Here is a 20,361-nt window from a genome sequence, read left to right as displayed (position 1 = left end):
CAGCTGGGGGAAGGAAACTCGCGCGCCTGCGCTGCGGACGTTGCTAGAAGGCTGCGCGGGAGGGGTGGTGCGTCAGACGGGGGTCGCGTCGCCTCGCGGGCGGGGCAGCAGGTGAGGCCTCTCCCCCTCACCGAGCGCTGAGAGGTGAGCGGTGCAGAGCGCGCTGGCTCCAGCCTCGCTGCTGATAAGGCGGGGGAGGGAGCTCAGCGCTGAGGTGCGGGTTCCCCTGAGAGGGCGGCTCCTGCCTGTGGGGAGGGGGCGGCCGCGGGGTCGCTTCGGGCAGTACTGTTTTCGTCTGGGCTGAACAGCCAGCGGAGAGGTCGGTGCCTTGGCTCCGGCTTCGGACTCCGACTTTTCGCCTCCTGCGAAGGCCGTCGTCGCTGAACGGCTCGAATCGGTTTAAGGTGTGGTGCTGGGAGAGAGCTGGCATCCCCGGCACCGCAAAGCAGCCCCACGGGCTGAGGAGAGGCGGGAGTTGGGCTTCCTGACAGTCCGGGAAGCAGTAGTTTCCCAATGCGCCTAGTTTCCCACTTGCTGTCTTCCCAGCATTCAACAAAGTGGCGTACTTGCCTGTGAATGCCATGGTTTATATTTGAAGTGTGGCTAGCAGGTCGAGGGGTGTGATTCTGCCCTGCTAATCCACTCTGATGAGACCGTACCTGGAGTAGTGTCTAGCTTTGGGGTCATGGTCCTGCTCAAGTGTGTCTAGAGGAGAGCCTTGAAGATGATCAGAAGGATGGAGCACCTCTCATGGGGAAACGTTGTGAGAGTTGGGGTTGTTCAGCCTGAAGAAATCTCTGGGGAGACCTGACTGTGGCCTTCCAGTACTTAAAGGGAGGCCTATAAGAAAGATGAGGACAGTCTTTTTAGCAGGGACTATTGTGGCAGAACAACGGGTAATGGACTTAAACTGAAAAAAGGATAGAATTAGAGAAAGGAATAATTTTTTTTATTTTTTTTAATGATGGTGGTGAAATGCTTTAAAGGTTGAGTAGAGAGGTGGTGGATACCCCGTCTCTGGAAGCATTCAAGGTCAGCTTGGATGGGGCTCTGGGTGACCTGATCTAACCAAAGATGTCCCTGGTCACTGCAGAGGGAGTGGCACTAGATGGCCATTAAAGGTTCATTCCAATCCAAAGCATTCTGTGATTCTGTTGATAGTTTTTTGTAGCTTCAGTAGTGAAGTTGTGGCCTGCATTGCGTGCTTTTCTTTTTAGTGTTCATGATATACAAAAGCAAATAATCTTTCAAATTTTTTCTTTAGCAAAATGCTGCCAACCACTTCAGTTAATTCTCGGAGCCAGGGCAATGGTGTGCTGAGCCCCAGAGATGCTGCAAGGCATACAGCTGGTGCAAAACGCTACAAGTACCTGCGGAGGCTCTTCCACTTCCGACAGATGGACTTTGAGTTTGCTCTTTGGCAGATGCTTTACCTCTTTACTTCACCGCAGAGGGTTTATAGGAATTTTCACTACAGAAAACAGACAAAAGACCAATGGGCAAGAGATGATCCTGCTTTCTTAGTGCTTCTCAGTATCTGGCTTTGTGGTGAGTGTAATGGAATAGATAGCAAGAAAGAGAGGAAGGAAAAGTTAAGAATGAACATTTCTGGCCTTTCTAATTGCATATGTGCACACACACAAAAAGATCAATTAATATAGATTATTTTTTAATTAGAATGCAAGAAAATGGCCTAACCTTTTGGAACTAAAGGTAGGATTTTGAAACAGAGAGCACCTAACTGTTACTATGTTATCCTGAATTAACCTCTATTTCAACTTGTTTTCTGTTGCATTTTGAACTCTCTAGTTCCCTGTAACCTTACAGACAGTAATAAAATCCCATGCCACACAGGCATGCTTTAGTTGAAAAATACTGAACATTTGGTTTATCTGAACATTGCACATAAAATACTGCTTTTACAGTAAAAGCCCTAGTGACACATTGTATCTTGTAGAATTAAGTGTAAACAAACCATCTCATACAATTTTTAGACTGAATTGCAAAAGCAATAAGTAAAATCCTATTCCTCTTCTGTTATATAGTACATTGCTGTTAATAATATGAAACCTGTTACATGCTTTTATTTCAGAGTTACCACATGTATGGTTTGAGTTAACAAGAAGCTGTTATAAACCAAAGAATATTTTATTGTAGCTTTGTGTGAATTTTAAAGAGATAGTTGGAAGTGATACAATTTCCAGTTCAATCAACAACCAATTCTGTCACTCCCTCCTAACTTAAGGAGTTACACTTAGTTAACCTAGGCTTAAGCCTAAGTACAGATAAATGTTCTCTAGTCTGTGAAAGGGTTTATGCTGTGAATAAATTGCATTATGCTTAGTATTTGGTGGAAAAAATGAGCTGTTTGAAAATGTCAGGGAGAAAAATAGTAAGGAAACTGGAGTTTCCATAACAATATACTCAATTTAAGACCTCGTGATGTCTTTTCCCTAGCTAACTTGAGTAATCTCATTTCAGTGTCTACTGTAGGATTTGGATTTGTGCTGGACATGGGGTTCTTTGAAACAATAAAGCTGCTGCTTTGGGTTGTATTCATAGATTGTGTAGGTGTTGGCCTTCTGATTGCAACTCTGATGTGGTGAGTAGTGATGTCTGAAACTGCGCTCAGTTTTCCTGTTGGAATATGGGTTGTCTTCTGGTGTTGGCAAGACACTTCCTTCTCTGTTTGGGGCAAAGTTACAGTGAATATTGACTGCAGGTTTTGTGCTGTTAAGGTAATGCAAAATACTGCTTTGGGAAATAACACTTTTAAAAATTACTTCCTGCAGAAGAGGAATATTCAGAAAGTCCGTATTAAAATGAACATTTTCTCTTGTTTTCTGTCTTCATCTGGTGTGTCTTCAGCAAAAATGTAAATAATAGTAGCCAAATAGAAAATTTGGTTGTATAAAAAAATTTATTGTTCCTTATTGTGGTTCAACAGCTTAAGTAACATAAGCTTATGGATGATTTTGTGTACACAAAGCAATATATAATTGGACTATGCTTCTTGCTGGAGGTTTTAGCTATTTCCACTATAAGCATTTGTTCTATTTCTTGCATATTAACTTTATGCTTTCATAGTAGATGCTGCTAGTCTTAACCCTGTAATGTCCAGAGACTTGAGTAGGAGAGGGGTAGTAGAAAGTCAGTTTATAACCAGATGTGTCCTGGATCAGCAAGGGAGCCGTGAACCAATGGGAAGTCACTGGTTTCTATGGTGTGGCAAGTGGAGAGCATCAAAGAAGGAATTTTTGCTGTACCAAAAAACTAAGGCAGCAAGAACACTTAAAATTTTTTAGTAAGGGAGCCAACAGCTTAAACCCATGCTGATCAGAAAAGGGATAGATTCCTTTCAAATAGTGACCTTGGGAACTCATAATTGTAAAGTTGAGGTGAGGCACATAGAGGTACTATAGCTGATAAAGTTCTGTCTGATCTATTCTCCTGTCCAAGACAGCAAAATGTAAAGTGCTTGAGGATAAGCATATAGTGATGCTTCCCACCCCATCCTCCAGCATTTTGCAACTTGGGATGCAGTCTCCTAAACTTGGGAGACTTCACCTGCTGGTTTTTCTCTTTTAGTCAGCTTCCTGCAGGCCTTAATACCTAGTGACCTGGCTCCTGTTTGGTTCAAGTCCCAATCTCCAGCACAGGCTCACCTCTTTTTTTCAAAAACTTGCCCCATTCCAAACAAGTCTAAACCCCTTTTTGCCTCACTTCACCTTGCAGACAGGCTCTGCCTCTTTCTGACCCTGCGCTTGGCACAAAGAGTATATCAGAGGAAGTTACCATACAGACTCTGGTGTCCTAATTCTTTCTGGGCATATATTGACTTCTTATTCCTCTTCTAAAGGGGATAAATTTCCTGGTGTCAGCAGAACTTCAGCTGTAGAAAACAGTCTTGAGGCTTATTCCATAATCTGTAACACCAGGCAGTGCGTGTTCTGTTGGCACTTTAATTCAAGAAGCATAGGCTCATTTTAAGAGTGCCAGCCTGCCCTCTTCCTGTCCTCACAGTGCACCATTTCTGCAAAGATGAAATAAACCATCTCTGTGCAAGATATTCTGATCATATACATATTGGAAGATGACTTCAGAAGAGTGCTGGTACAAACAAAAGCGGCATACTTCCAACCCTGACTGATACTATGATACTTCCTGAGACCTTTAACTGCATTGTTAAATCATAGCACTGATGTGTTTTAAAATTGTTTCTGTACTGCCAGCAGTATATTTTAGCTGTTGTATGCAAGGGAAAAAAAATTTACCCATAGTCTGGTCTGCATCATTCTTGGAATATTTTCTCTGAAGTAGCAGAAACTTGTCAGGGTAGAGTTAGGATTGCATGTGGCTTACTCTCTCAAACCAATGTTTTGTCAGTCAGCTTTATAGATTCACATTAACAACATTCTCTGTCTTTTCCTGTAGGTTCATTTCTAATAAGTACTTGGTGAAGCAGCAGAACAGGGACTATGATGTGGAGTGGGGATACACCTTTGATGTTCATCTGAATGCTTTCTATCCACTTCTGGTCATTCTGCATTTTATCCAGCTGTTTTTCATCAACTGTAAGTAGAATATTTTGTGTTCTCTGCTTCAAAATTATGCTCTACCAAATCAGATGAGAGCATTGTCTCTTTCAGATGTCATCATATCCGATTCTGTCATTGGGTATTTTGTTGGGAACACATTATGGCTAATTGCAATTGGCTATTACATCTATGTGACGTTCCTAGGATACAGTGGTGAGTAACACTAACTCTTACATTTGACTAAAAGCCAAAGCAATATTGTAGTCTATTAATTCATAAAGCAAGTTTTGCTTTAAAATCTTTGTAAAGCTGAGTGTTGAATTCATTCTTCTTGGTAAAATATTTTGTTAGAAATTCACCCATCCTGGTTTCCAGCTGGGTGAACATTGTAAGCCCAAGAATTCACATTCTGCACTGTACCAGCTTCCCTTCTTGTATTAGACCTGTAGCACTACAATTTGTTTTTCGTGTTCCTCTAAATCCAATGACACAAAGTTAGGGGCAGATGTTAGTCAGTTAGAGGGTAGAAAGGCTCTGCAGAGGGACCTCAACTGACTGGACAGATGGGCAGAGTCCAATGGGATGTCATACAACAAGTCCAAGTGCCAGGTGCTGCACTTTAGCCACGGCAATCCCATGCAGAGCTACAGGCTGGGGTCGGAGTGGCTGGAGAGCTCCCAAACACAGAGGGACCTGGGGGTGCTGATCGACAGCCACCTGAATATGAGCCAACAGTGTGCCCAGGTGGCCAGGAGGGCAAATAGCATCCTGGCCTGCATTAGGAATAGTGTGGCCAGCAGGGGCAGGGAGGTCATAGTGCCCCTGTACTCTGCTTTGGTTAGGCCACACCTTGAGTCCTGTGTCCAGTTCTGGGCCACTCAGTTTAAGAAGGACATCGAAACACTTGAATGTGTCCAGAGAAGGGCAACAAGGCTGGTGAGAGGCCTTGAGCACAAGCCCTATGAGGAGAGGCTGAGGGAGCTGGGATTGTTTAGCCTGGAGAAGAGGAGGCTCAGGGGTGACCTCATTGCCCTCTACAACTACCTGAAAGGTGGTTGTAGCTGGGAAGGGGTTGGCCTCTTCTCCTAGGCAACCAGCACCAGAACAAGGGGACACAGTCTCAAGCTGCGCCAGGGGAGGTTTAGACTCGAGGTGAGGAGGAAGTTCTTCACCGAGCGAGTCATTCGTCATTGGAATGGGTTGCCCAGGGAGGTGGTTGAGTCATCGACCCTGGAGGCGTTCAAGGGGAGATTGGACTTGGCACTTGGTGCCATGGTCTAGTCATGGGGTCTGTGTTGATAGGTTGGACTCGATGATCCTCGAGGTCCTTTCCAACCTAAGTGATACTGTGATACTTCAAAATGTTTGCATTAGACACAAATTATAGGGAGAGCTTAAGGCTGTATTTTTAGGTAAAACTGTTTCCCAGGGCATTACCTATACCAGTTAACTCAAGTATCTGAGCTGTGAAGACAGTAGGATGAGTAGGGCAGAGACAACAAATCTGCCCTACTAAGGCAGCAAGCAAGAGCAGTACTGCTTTTTCTTGCTGTCTTCCTCCCAAGGCCATTTTACCTTTTAGTGAAAAAGCAGGGCCTTATAATTGCTTCCTTGTCATTTCTGTTTCAGCATTGCCCTTTCTGAAGAACACTGCTATTCTTTTGTATCCGTTTGCACTTCTCATCATGCTCTATTTGATCTCATTAGCATGTGGATGGAACTTCACCAAGATGCTTTGTGCCTTTTATAAATATAGAGTGAGATAAACACAGGACTGCATGTATCTAATGATTTATTTTGATTTTGTCTTAGCTGTGTTAACAGTAAAGAAAAAGTTAAGAACATTTTGTAAATGGTTGTAAATTTATCTTTATTGTAGATAATTGCATAAAAAAAGTCTGGTCTCCTTTTTATTAAAATATTTACAACAGTAAACATGTTAGCAATTTTGTTCAAATACTTCTGCAGTACATTCCTAAAAACAAGTTACTTGTACATCTGTGTAGCTTAAATTTAACTGCAACAAGTCTATTTAGCATACTGGCATACTGACATTTTGCACATACTGGCATAAACTCTACATTATGAGGGTTTTAGTGACACCAAAAAGCAGTTTTACTGAAGGGTAATATTGGAACAGCTTGCCTTGGGACCGTGTGAAAGTACAGATCCTTAATAGTGTTGCGATGGTCAAGCAACAACTCTCTAGATAGAGATCTATTCCTTCCTTTTATGAACCAACTTGGGAACAGATTTATTTTAATGACTACTTCAAATACATATGGCTGACTCTGGCACACAGAAGTAACAGTGATGAAAGGCACAATTAACATGACCCATTATCAGGTTTCCAAATATAGCAGCAAATTTTAAAGCCCATTCTTTAGAAGTCCAGAGGGTATTATCACCTCTACCACTTTGAGTGGCAGGTGTGTGAACATAGAAGGAAAATACAAGTTTAGTGTGGCTACAAGGGTAGATTTGTGACAATACCTGCAGCTGTAAACTCCACAAGACAGGAATATAAATTGACTGTTACAAACAATACCTTCTGGAAAATAAAAATGACAGCTTTCCAAAGCAGTGTTCAGTATGAAAAATGAGCCCTAGAATTCAGTTGTCAAAACAATGCAAGAGCAAACTGGTTAAAGACTTAATATTTCAATACTAGAATTTGATCTCTAAGGAAAAGCTATATTTAAAATACCAAATATGCTGGCAGTGCATCTTACAGTACTGTGTATTTCAGCCACTGTTAAGGCTTGAAGAGAATCATCTTCCCATCTCAGTAGATACTGAGCAACCCTCCCCTTTTAATAAGGAAAGCACAAAACCACTCAATCCACAGAAGGCAAAGGATTGATTCAAGTCAAGACCCACTCCTGTTCCAGCTAACAGTATGAGCTCTTGTCCTGCAGGCAGCTGCAGCCTAACACCAGTGGTCACACACTTCAGTTCCACAATGAAAATACTTCATTTAGTGCCCTGTGGTAGGATACCATTGAACTCAATGAAGGACTCAGGGCTTGTGTACCTTCCCTTTAGAGATATCAAAGTTTGTCCCCTTGAAAGAAGGTTTCATTCTCAAAATTAAGCTACTTCAAGTTCTAGCAGCTAAGTCTTTATAGCAGAAATTGGCAAAACCCTTAAGAGACCACTAAGATCAGAAAGCTGATGCTACTTCATGAGGTCTGTGTGGGGTGTGTTTTTGCATTGGCAATCAATGCTAGCCTGAAAACCACCAGCATTTTTAATAGCTTTTCAGCATTATGCTGGCACCTTTAAATCATTTTCACAAATGTAAGGGCATTTTTCCCCTCTAGTTCCTTGCTTAAGCTTTTCCAGAATACATCCTTCCTAGTAGAAATTAATCCAGAGTCTAGGGTTAATTTAATTCAGGAGGGCAACACTTAAAGAGATTTAATTCTTCCCCTCATCCAAGACTAAAGTAATACTTTTCAAGGTGGAGAAAAACTACAAGTTACTCCAATACTTCATCTAGAGAAATATTTCCAACAAAGAACTGAGATTACTGAAATTATATACCTGGAGGAAGATTAAGAAAAAGTTGTTCAGTGTTGCAAAACACTAACCCCACTCCCACCTATTCAAGGAATCATGTATCACATGGGCTTTACTCTAAACTGACTCCAGGTATTTAAAAACTGGTTTTGAAACATCTAGACAAGCAGTGATACAACAGAGTCCGGTCTTTTATTGGTCCATGAATCATGTTTGAATTCTTCTAAGCCATCATTTACTTAAGAAAAAACAAATGTATCTATAGGAATATATCAATGCATGGGATGGCTTGGGATGCCTGCAAAAGCACAAAACCTTACACAGTGCTTTAGAAACACTCTAAAATTAAAAAGTGCTAGTTTGGGATCACATTCTGTTCACATTATTTACAATGTTTTCAGGACTGTCCACTGAGTGAGCAAAGCAAGGTTATACTGACAGTCTTGTATTTCCTTGGTCCAGAGCAATCCTGATCAGCTCAGAAAAACTAATGCTCGTATCAGCCAGTCTGTTTGGCATCCATTATAAGTAAAGAATAATTTTTCCAGAAAATGAATGTTTCTGGTAATGCTTTTGGTGTCACAAGAGTTCTCTTTCTGAAACATTAACAAAATCAGAAGCAGCTAATGGGATCACAGGATAACGCAGTTTATTTTGACACACTTTCCTTTATTTGATTATCATAAGATTCAGGGGCCTAGAGGAGACATTTAAGGCCACAACAAAACTCACTTGAAGTTAAATGTAGGAAAAACCTCCCCAAAATCATGTAACAGGTTGAAGATGCTGAGGAATTCTTCTGGTGATACTGTAATCAATGAATGACACCAGCCCCTCTGGAGTATAACCACTCATAAATAATGCCTGAGCTAATTGATGATGAGCCAAACTGCTGAAGCATTCTTATTTCACTGTAAGTCCAGGAAGGAGTCTTGCACCACTTTAGCCTGACTTGGGGACTGGAATTTAAAAGATAGCCCAAGAGAGCTGTCTGCAGAAATAATGAGGAAGTATTTTATCTGCTGCTTCTGTTTCTCAGCAAAATTTCCAAGCCAGTTTGCAGAACTGTCTGATTGTACCAGATCTGCATTTACCCGAATTTACAAAACGTAATTTGTATTAATGTGGCACATTTATTTGCAGAGCGTATAAACTCAGGAACATTTGAAATGTTAAAGCAGCACAGAGTATTTCCAACTCCTGCTAGCAGAATGTAATAAAAATACAGCAATATTAGGAAAAATAAACAAACAAACAAACAACACCCAACCCACACATTTTACCAAGCACTAGTTAATTTGGCATCTTTGATAAATTTCATTTTGGCATTTCTGAAAACTGACTATGCTGTTAACCAGAGTCCTGCAGTCAATGTGAGAAAGGTTCTAGACATTTTACTATATTGGCAATGATTCAATTTAATGACCATGAAACATCAGAAACGGTGATGCTTTGAGAATTAGCACACAGCTTTAAGTAAGTGGTAGCAGTAAAATTTTGAACTCATGGAAAAAAGATGAAAGTCACTGTCAGCAAAACTACCTTGTATTAAGAAACTTCAATATCTAACATACTTCTGCCATATAAATTGTAATAAATAGCTGTAGTTTAAATTACTTGTATCATTTGTTCACAGGCACAGCTGAGAAGAAAACCTAAATACTTTCTTAGACCTTTGTTGGCTAACATGATAAAAAGCCGTTGCATGGCAATAATTTGGTGGTGTGGCATTATAATGAACTGAGATGTGACACCACAAATAGGCTAGATTCATGCAGGATTCTGAACCTATTCATCCATGTTCCTAATCCAAAAATAAAATCCATTTATGAGACCAGTGCCTAGCTTATGCCCACATTCTCTCTAATGGCAAGATGAGCTTTCCAAGTAACTTTATTTACTCCATCTGATGTGATCACGAAAAAAGTAAACTTACAGTGGTCAATCAAAACAGAAGGTCTTCTGTCTGCATACAAATCTTGTTTTCCCTGTGTCCCCAGACATGATAGCTAAATGAAAAAGACTATGGTCTGTAGTAGTTAAGCTCTTAAACCTGAATATTGCTGAACTGTCAAAGCTCTGACACAATTTTTCAACAAAGCAGATGGAAAGATGGGTTGACTTTATCTTCCAATGGTGATGGCTTCCAGTACTAGAGAGTCAGGTTTATGCTTCTGCTCCTTATATGTAATGAAAAATAGGCCAAATCTATTAGTCAAACTTTAATGCTAGAGATATGAATCAAAGATCCCTGCACACTAGGTCAGGGACCCTGACCACACAGATGCTGGGGACAACAGAAGGTTGTTGTTTTTTCCTGCAGGGAAAACTGACCCAGTCACTGAGATACTAGTTCTAGGCAGTTGGTTTACTGCACAACTGAGAATCCCCTGCTAGGGTAGATGCCTCCCCTCCAGTGTCCATCAGGCACTTCATTCCTATTAAAGACATCAATTTCTGCCTCTCTGTCCTGACCATTTCTGACTGGGTAAAATATTCCCATCCCTGTGTCTTTACACAAAAGCACTTAAGCAGAACTCTTTAGATCAGCAGTAGCATTAGTACTGCAACAATGCCACTCTAGATTTAATCCAAACCACTTTCTGTTACTGTTCCAGACCACGTTTCAGACTCATTTATGATTACTGTTGTTTCCCTTGAAACTAAAATGCAGGGTACTAATGGGAGACCAAATTTAGGTCCTATTAAAAGTTAGTGCAAGTTATTACACTGATCAATGAAGGAGTCAAACGTTTTTGTTGAACAACAGAACAAAATGAAAATAAGCCATAATCACTCCCTGTAATGTATATAAAATAAACACTACAGTAACAGAACTTTTTAAAAAGTAGATCAAATCCATCCAATTACTATTGTTTTGATAAAAGGCAGCCTGTGTCACTCCAAAGCAAAACTGGAGAATGAATTTTTTTCAGTACAGAAAATGAATTTGTCCAGGCTAGGAAACGCCTACAAAGATTTTTCAGAAAGAACTGCTTGGAATTGAAAAAATTCTTCTAAAATGCAATGGATTCAATCTAAAATCACTGCAGATTCAGTATGTAATATGAAATAAGACATTTCAGCATGCTTTTTATGTGGCTACAAACTGTACATAATGGAATTTCATAGCCCCAAAGAATAATGCTCTTCAGAACTCTTAATGCCTCTGAACATCATTCAGATTCTGTGTACAAAACTATGTAGTTTAGAAACTTAATCTAATTTTCTTTTGTTTTTTAAATGTGGCAGTACATTGGAATATGGTATTATGTTTGCATCTCCAAAGAAAAATGTAGAAAGATAACTTAAACTAGAGATTCATAAAAAAAAACCAACTATATCAATTTTAAATTTTGCTGCATAAAAATATGTTCTTTTCAAATTATTTTAATAAATTAAATATCCCTAACAGTTTTAATATATATCCCTGACAGTCTATAAAAGAGGGTTCCTATTATAGAAAATAAATGGAACTCTGAAAGTACCCCCTTCATAAAACATATTTAACAATAATTATATTTTTCTTCTTCAAGGAATGTAACAATATGTACAATTTCTCTATTATTATGCTATCAAAATAGTACAGGTTGAGTGTAGCAAAGTTCTGTAACCATAAGACAGTAAAGTCACGTTGAAGTGGAGGACAACTTGGGCCTCAGAAGGATGTTACCAGTGTGGAGCATCAGTTGATGGATGGATCAGACAAGAAGGGGTAAATACAATCTTCTCATCTACAGTAGATTTCACAAGAGGTAGAGTTCAAGTGAAAATGAAAGAAATTTTGAGTAAGGTGCATGCTCAGTACTTTGAATTTGCAACTTGATAATGTTAGATTTCATAGGAAAAGTTTTCAAGGATTCTTTTTCCTATAAAGCACATTCCCATCATCAGTTTGTAATCTTTTTAATATGAATCTGAAATAGAGAATCAGGGAAAAAAAAAGAAGTCATCATATTTTAGGGTATTGCATTTCTTAGTAATAAGAAGTAACTGTTTTAGCCAAAATGTTGAGCTTCAGCATGCTGACAAAATGAACAAATCTCACATTTCCCAACTTTATTTTTAAAAGGATTTATCACCTCTCACCTCATTCAGAATTGCCCAAACTGCTGAATTTTGTATCACTGAAAGCCGGAATGATGAAATAGGGTTTAGGTTGGGGTCGACTGTTCCTTCAGCTACTCCATTTTCAAATTTTCCTGCGAAAGAAGCAAAAGTATATCCTGAATTAACTCTCATTCAACAAACTAAAGTACAAAAATCTGTGTCAAAAAATTCTATCTGAAGTATCACAATTCACAGGCGAAACCTGTTGCTGCTGGCTGTAAGGTTGATGGGTATTCCTGAAACAAAAGACAGCCATCAAATTTTATATCAGTTTCAGCTTTGCAGCAACAAAAAAGATGAGGCAACAAACAAGAGCACCTTGAGCTCTAGGAAGATTTTGGCACAGATTTTCATTATTGTAATGGAACTCATGAAGCCCCTGTCTTAGGTGTTTTGAAGAAGGACTAAGGGCAAGTGATGTCCTTCATGGTTAATGTACTCCTGTTTAAAGGATCTTCAATTATATTAGGATAAATAAGAATACAATTTAGAAACCAAGACTTTAGACTTAAAACATACACAGCAACTGCAATTCATTAGGACAAAAAAATTCCTTTCATTGTAACGGAGAAGCTCAGCCTATGTTCAGCAACTAAATACAATCTATGAGTACAGTTTCTCTTCCTTGACAACAGGTATCTTAACACCTTTCTCAACAGCTGCTTGGCTATGGATGCGCCTGTCTCATTCCAGGTCTTGACAGCCAATTGTCTGTAGGGTGGGTTCAAATCAGGCTAAGCACAGAGCTCACACAGAGGCACATATGCAGTACCAGAAGAGCATCTCTTATACAACCTGGAAATGCTTCCACAATAGTCTGTGATCAGCACTGAGAGAAGTTGGATTATCTGCACAACAACTAAGACTCATACAAGACCTCTGTTCAGTACATCAGTCTTGGAAAAGAAATACTGGAAACAATATTTAGTAATGCCTACAAGGTCACATAACCCAAAATGAATGATCCAAACAGTTTTATGTTTGTTTTAATGAAATTGTCTTAACTGTTTCCATAGGAACAATACACATGTCTTTCCACTGTGACATACCTATCCTGAAGTAACCATCCTCTAAGCGTTTGTCTTTGGTTTCTTTGTTTAATACCAGTTCTTCATTCTAGAACAGAGCATAAAGGAGATAATTTATTTTGACAAATTACTCTGCCAGGGAAAGACAAATTTGTGTGCACTCTTGTTTTACATTCAGTATCCATCTTTTCTAAGTAATTATGACCCAGCCTAGAATAGTTATTCACAGCCAACACACACCAAAAAAAAAGGAAAAAAAAAAAAAAAAAAGGCAGCAGCAGTGTTTTAGGACTGAATAATATCTGGCATCAGAGTAGGAAAAAAAAGTACTATAAGGGCCTCCATGTAACCTGCACGTTAACTGACACTTGAACAACAGGCAGAGGAGGTACTGGCATACACAGTAGAAGAAAGGAAAAGAAGGCAAGACCCTGCCTTTGCTTGTGATTGAACCAGAAATTTCTCTCAAAACAAGTGAAACTTATAGTTTACTTTTTGATGTAAGAATTTGGGTGAGATGAAAAGCCATCAGACCAGCAAGGGAAGCATTACAATTATCACTGCCTCACTAAAAAGGGATGGATATCAATACATTTCTTTAATAAGCACAGAAAAATGAGATTGCAGATAAGAGCTTCAAAAACAGATGGAAAATTACAATGAGATTCACATGATCCAATACTAAAAGAAATAAGAATCAACTGAAAATGCTTAACAGAAAGAGATTAAATCCATCAGCTTTTTAATTTTTTACCTTTAAAGGTAGGGAGGCTGCTGAAAAGGGGCCAAGAGACACTGAGGTTTCTAAGTTTCTTTTTTAAATTTTCTGAATTCTGCTTGGGAAGGATCAAAGTACCTGAATGGGCTTCCAACTCTATCAAGTTCACCTTGGAGATACCTTTCCCTCAGGATAGCACCTGTGATTCTGCAGCCACTGTCTTCATATTGGTAACACATCCTGTTGACACCAATGGCTTAGGAATGGCCTAGATGTAGAATTTCCCATCTACCTTTTTCTACAAATTGTGTCAACAGCAACAGAAGCTCAGTAGCATTATTTCCTTAAGGGATGATCCATTGTGAGGGACATTTCACAGCTAAGTGTAACCAAAAAAAGGGATACTTAGTGTGCATTTTCCCTCTTTTCATTTCCTTTCATTTTCATTTCTTTCATTATTTCTTTCACCATGAGGGTGGTGAGACACTGGAACAGGTTTCCCAAGGTTTTTTTTTTTGCCCAAGGTCCCTGGAGTTTTTTTAGCCAGGCTGGATGTGGCTCTGGGCAACCTAATCTAGTGTGAGGAGTCCTGCCCATGGCAGGGGGGTTGGAACTTGATGATCCTTGAGGTCCCTTCCAACCCTAATAACCCTATGATTCTATGATTATCTTGTGTGTTCTTGTGGTATCTTGGGCCCTAGAGGACGTGAGGGCTGCTGGTATTTTCAAAGATCTTGAGAAGCAAAACCCACACACATCATGTTGTATAATTAGAAACAAACTGACAAAATTCTTTTTAAGAGATGGGAGTGGTCAAAATTTCCTATTTTTCCTCACTCCCAGGAAGGCAGACTGCAAGAAAGGAGAACTGAATGCTTCCATAGTAGTTTGTTTGGTTTTTTTTTTTTTAATAATAAAAAGAAATCCATCATATAGTAATTTCAGCACAGATTACAAGATACCTACACCAGGTGTATGGGAGAAGACAGAAACACTTTGCTATTTCAGTACTAAATAAACTTGTCTGAAGTAACACCTTAATCCTCTCAGACTTTGTTGATATAAATGTTGAAGAAAGAACCCATACTATCAGGCTTCAAGCAAAAATATACTTTAGATAGTGTAGTGCCTTTTTGAGACAGAAATCAGATTGATTTATGGAAAAAACATTTTCCATATCGAGTAGTTTGAGTGTGTGCCAATTCCCAAACCAAGACTTCTTCACTAAGTCAAAAAAGTAGATAGACCTGACTCTCCCATTTTCAAAAAATGCACAGGAAAGGAAAGATTGGTTTGTTGGGTTGGGTGTTTTTTTTTGTTGGTTGGTTTGTTGGATATTTTTTGTTGTGTTTTTGTTTGCTTGTTTTGTTTAAATTGCAGTTGTAAATGGGAAGAAAAATGAGCGTTTCACCTCTAAATTACCAACAGCATTCATAGCAGACTGCACTCAATGAACAGCTGAATAGTTACAATAGTTTTCTGTGAATAGTTCCAATTTAAAAAAAAAAAAAAAAGGAAAGAGGGAATCCAGATTTTGCAGTTAGGAAAAGAAGCATTCATGTCTCCCTCACTGTAAAAAAAAACAAAACAAAAAAGTCCATAAAATTAGAAAGTTTTGCTTTTATCCTATAATGGAGAAGACACAAATGAATAAATTCGTACCTGAAAAGGCAAAACTTCCACAGTTGTGTTTAGGAGTATGTCTCCTGGATGCTCTGGATTGCCACTGTGAAACAAGTACCTATAAACAAAAAGGGGAAAATAAGTCAGAATTAGTTCAGTTACTATCTTGCATATTAATAGTCACAGACGTTACAATAATAAACAATCATAACTTTTATAGTGGACCCAGGCGATAAGGAATGAAAGAGGGTTTCACACAGTACCATAACTGACAGGTTTAAAGGTTGTAATCTTTTAACATGTAGTTGGGCAACATTTTTCTTCAAAAGGCCATTTTTATATGCATTATACAAAATGACCGAGATTGTAGTCACTACTGCACTGTTATCACCACCAAAAGCAGGAGCCCTGCCTTCCCTCAACCTCTCCCTATCACTCCCTTCCTTGTGCCCACCCACACAATGAACTCTGCAAATCCTTTCTGAGCAAGTTCTGGGAAACTATTGAAGTCAACATTTTACCAGGCCAGGTTTCCCCTAGACCAGCTCGCCGCTGTGGTTCACTGCCAAGTCTAATTAATGACTGTGCTTGGAATTCCCATACCATATCCACACCCTGAATTCAAAGCACTATTCAAAAAATTTGTGGGTATTTTTTAGGCATATGCATATTTCTTATGTGTATACACAAACAAAAAAGGACCTTATTTTCTTTTATACCTATGTAAGTTTCCATTACCATTATTCAGTTGTGCATCTAATGAGATTTCTCTTTTTTATGCAAAAAAGTAATACTGTTTTAAAACAGCATCAATGCCATCCACCCCTATACATATCAACCAGTGAAGTGCAAGGTTTCAAACTCTAGCTTCCCACTCCTCAAACAGCTTTTGCAGTACTACACATTTGTTGATAACATTCCAAAAGACAGTGGTGTTTTTCTTTATAACACAAGCTTCATAGTCTTTTGAATACATATTACATAAAAAAGTAGCAATACTTTTTACCACTAGGTGGTATCAATGCTTAATAAATAGTTCATTAATTACACCATTTTTTCTAGTGGACCACCGAGTTTATTCAGATTACTGTCAAAAGCTACCTGGATATTACACCTACTCAGATGCCGCTTTTCACAAGCCAATTTTATTTTTAATATTTTTGAATGAATATGTAAAAGTCTACCCACACATTTCAAACCTTTCTTCAATTGGAACTTAAGAGAAATTAACAGTAAGCACCATCTTCAAATTCATCACCAACCAGGGACAAAATCAGTTCAGAAATTATCATGATTAAAATTACATTAGCTTGACTTGCAATTTAGTAAGACATAAATGGAGATGCAAACTAAAGTTTGCCTTTATCTAGTGTGTCTGAAGCCAGGTAAGTCCACGGTATTAATCCATACTTCATAGCTTTGAAGCAAGTACAAGAAAACAGGACTCTCCGACCCTGACTTAGAAATGTCTGTGATGCCAAAATTGTTCAGGTAAATTTTTAAATACACAGACTAATATAAGAAAGCTACTTTGATTTCTATTGCACCGGTTTCAGTGGAATTGCATAGACTGAATTGCAAAACAAACCTGGAATCAGTAAGCTTCAGCACAGTGTATGATTCAAGAAAAACAATTTCCCTGCTGTTGCTTAAAGTAAATGTTAATCAGTTCTGAAGTACAGAAGGCTACCTAAAACATCTGCAGTTTCTCCAAGAAAAATCATCTGACTTTTTTGACATGGTAGCAACATTCAAAACCCCCAAAAGACTTAATTGTCCTTTCTAGGAAGATGCCTTTATTGCATGTTTTAATAGACAAAACAAACTCTTGGGAAAGTTGACCAGAAGACTAAAATACATTCTGCTGTCTTCTGACCCACCAGATCTAACTTGCTATCCTGTCAAATAACCTAATCATTACTGGTAATTTTTCTCTTGAGTACACTGAAAATTCTAAGGACGTATTTTAAAATGCAAGTGATTAAGCACTTGCATCTAAGATGGTGCTGCCTGCAAAGGCTTCAACCAAACGACAGATGTCTGTTTTTCTTAGTTCACAAAGCTTATTTCTGAGAAGACACACCTAAAAAGCACAAGGAACCGCCTCCTGATCTGGGATGCTGAGCTCTCAATTAATAACAACAGTCTGGGGATGCGCACTGAAGTGATCCTGGAAGGCTTTTTTTTATTATTATTATTTCTGGTTTTAGTCTTTGGGGGCTTTTATTGTGTTTGGGGGGTGTGGGTTTTTTGTGTTATGGGGTTGGTTTGTTTGGTTTTGGTATTTTGGTTTGGGGTTTTTTTGCCATTTTTGTGGGGGTTTGCTGTTTTGCTGTGTTTGGGGATTTGGGGGGGGTTGCATTTTGGTGGGGTTTCTTTGGGATATTTTGGGTTTGGTTGGTTGGTTGAAGTTTTTTGGGTATTGTTTGGGGTTTTTTGGGGGTGTGTCTTTGTTTATTTGAATTTTGTTTGTTTGCCATTTCCCTTACTATGCTATCAACTTTGGAAACTGAAGTGCAGTTATTTCCTCCCAATAAGTAATCACACCACTGCTGCATTGCTCTCAAAAGCTGGCACAATGCCAAAACAATTTAAACAGCTAATTAATAAAAATTGATTTCCAGAATTCCATATAATCAAACCCACCTTTTTTTTATGTTTTCTATAACTATATGCCTACTCATATGCATACACACATATATCATACCCATGTCGCATCTTACATTCCAGCCTTTCTTGAACACTTGACAGCTAACACCTACTTAGACATAAGTTACAGAGATTAAAAATAGAAGTATGAATATGCATAAACATCTATCAATCTCTTGCTTAGAAATTCACAAATTTAAAAAAAAATATTTTAAATAGAAGTTTACTTTACAAATGAACAGATATTCTACAGGTCCTAAAAGAAGTGCAATTAATTTATAAAACTTGCCTCCCCTGAAATATTGATAAGTCAGATTTCAGGCTATGAAAGGTTTTTTCTGAATACATATGAAAGCAGTTGTGCTTTTGGCTAAATTATTCTGACATCTGCCCAGAGTCCATGTAAACTCTAACAATATTCCTTTCCCCACCCCCCAGCCCCTTTAGTTAACTGACACTATTCTTTGGAAGAAATTACAATTATATTCTTGACTACCTGCTGCTTCAGCGTAACACATTTCAAACTGAAATTCTGAAAGCCAGTTACTAAATACAGTAATATAGAACAAATGCAAATTCATCTTATGTAAAAAAAAAAACCAACCAACCAAACCAACCCAAAACCCCACCACCCACTGCTATTACCTTATGAAATACTACTTGACAGGTTTATAACAAAATACAGACATGGACACATTTGGACTGTCTTAACGGAAGTGATCAGAAAACAGTAGCTCTGACTTACAACCAGTAAATTAACCTGACGTAACCTAATGTAAATGAACCTGAGAGGACCTTTTTCCCTCTGGCAGTATCTTTTTGATGACGCACAGGTCAAAGATAATAACTAGCTACTGCAGATATTCAAAACTAGAGATAACCTCCTCCATGCCAGCAGTTATTACATGTATGAACCAATTTGCATACATTCTGGTCATCACCTCAATGTTGTGTAGTATTAGAGGAATGAAGGATGGTAGTCATTAACATCTTACGTGGCCAAAAAAAAACAAACATGATAAAATGTAAAGACCAATGAAGGTTTAAAAACCAATAAAATGGAACAAAGTCAAAATTGCAAGGAAAACTTCAGCTGACACCTTCAGTGAACCTGAATATTTACTCATTTTGAGGTGAGGGTGTGATGTCTTCCTATGGAGCTAGGTCTCACCCATCATTTTTTTATTTTACTGTTTTAATCCCAACTACACACACCTTTTTATCCATGTCCTACCTTGCTAATGAAGGGCACACTTCATTTCTTTCCCTAATACCAAAGCATATTTAGGCCCAGAAAACTGTTTCTCTATTACCTATTTTATTTTCTTTCAGGCATTTAAAAATCTGGTTTACTGTCTTTTATATTTTAAGTGCCAATGACTTTGTTATTTATCAAAAAAATGTTTCTATGCTTTTTCTATTTTTTGTTAAGTATCCAAAAATTGGAATACGTAATGTTGCCAAGAAATTCTGACACCTTTATAAAAGTAAATACACAAAGATTCTTTTAAAAACACAATTCATTTCCACTGTCAATATATTTGGGGCTTGTTTTGAAGGAAACAAAAGACTTATCTCATCTGATGCTAAACAGAAGTATTCTAAGCTTCTACTTATGAATGCCGGCCTTTGTGCTCTATAAACATCAGGAATCAAATAATTTTCTCTATATATCCTCCTTTTGTGTCTTTTACAGTAATCTGATATATTTTAGTATATCCCATTTTCAGAAAAGGAAAGGAGGTAGGAAGGCAGAGAGGGAGTGTTTCCTTTCACATTTGAGCAAATTATCCATAGCAACATGCAGCGTAACAGTTTTCCATTCTTCACAACATGAATTTCTATAAAAGCAACATTCAGTCAGCAAATCTTTTGCCTCCCTACAGATGCCATCATCCACTGCAAGAGTCATTATTCACTGATTCTACCCAGTATTTTTGATCACTGGATGCAAATATGGTAAAAGAAAAACAAGCTACCTCCTCTCTCTCATTTTCCCAGAATCCTCACTAGGAAATGTTATTTTACTGTTACTGGAAATCAGTATGTGAAAAATGAACTTAACCATGCATTACTTCCTCACACAAAATACAAACAGAAAATGAATAATTTCTTCTGCCTCTCTCAAGCTCAGATTCTTCTCCCATCTCCTATCCTTCATGCTTCCTACCCA

At 38.5% G+C, this 20,361-nt stretch overlaps 2 protein-coding genes across 8 annotated transcripts in view; one reads left to right on the top strand and one right to left on the bottom strand.

The window, feature by feature from the left end:
* Nucleotides 1-39: 39 nt before the first annotated feature.
* On the top strand, nt 40-6,473 carry UNC50 (unc-50 inner nuclear membrane RNA binding protein). Of its 3 annotated transcripts, none has more exons than XM_068138946.1 (6): nt 40-111; nt 1,265-1,548; nt 2,482-2,602; nt 4,435-4,574; nt 4,650-4,751; nt 6,168-6,473. In XM_068138946.1, exons 2-6 carry the CDS (start codon nt 1,269-1,271, stop codon nt 6,302-6,304), a joined length of 780 nt encoding a protein of 259 aa, XP_067995047.1. In that variant the 5' UTR covers nt 40-111; nt 1,265-1,268; the 3' UTR covers nt 6,305-6,473. The 3 variants fall into 3 exon arrangements, with proteins under 3 accessions (XP_067995047.1, XP_067995037.1, XP_067995054.1); XM_068138936.1 differs by having other exon boundaries at nt 45-144; XM_068138953.1 differs by lacking the exon at nt 4,650-4,751 and having other exon boundaries at nt 45-144.
* A 2,700-nt stretch (nt 6,474-9,173) lies between these two features.
* The window catches only part of MGAT4A (alpha-1,3-mannosyl-glycoprotein 4-beta-N-acetylglucosaminyltransferase A), an 89,711-nt gene continuing 78,523 nt past the window's right edge, over nt 9,174-20,361 (bottom strand). For 3 of the 5 annotated variants that reach the window (XM_068138904.1, XM_068138912.1, XM_068138884.1), the window contains 4 exons: nt 15,579-15,657; nt 13,220-13,286; nt 12,150-12,262; nt 9,174-11,794 (listed from right to left, as the gene is read on the bottom strand). In XM_068138904.1, coding sequence (XP_067995005.1) covers nt 11,762-11,794; nt 12,150-12,262; nt 13,220-13,286; nt 15,579-15,657 — 292 coding nt within the window. In that variant the 3' untranslated portion in view covers nt 9,174-11,761. Of the gene's footprint in view, nt 11,978-12,149; nt 12,263-13,219; nt 13,287-15,578; nt 15,658-20,361 lie in introns of all 5 variants that reach the window. The other 2 variants (XM_068138921.1, XM_068138894.1) reach the window with 1 other exon arrangement.

Source organism: Melanerpes formicivorus, unplaced genomic scaffold (genome assembly GCF_026170545.1).
Source record: "Melanerpes formicivorus ecotype bairdi unplaced genomic scaffold, bMelFor1.0.p_v2 SCAF_1, whole genome shotgun sequence".
Classification (NCBI taxonomy): Eukaryota; Metazoa; Chordata; class Aves; order Piciformes; family Picidae; genus Melanerpes; species Melanerpes formicivorus.
The sequence above is the reverse complement of the archived record's forward strand: the minus strand, read 5'-3'. Positions and strand labels throughout refer to the sequence as shown.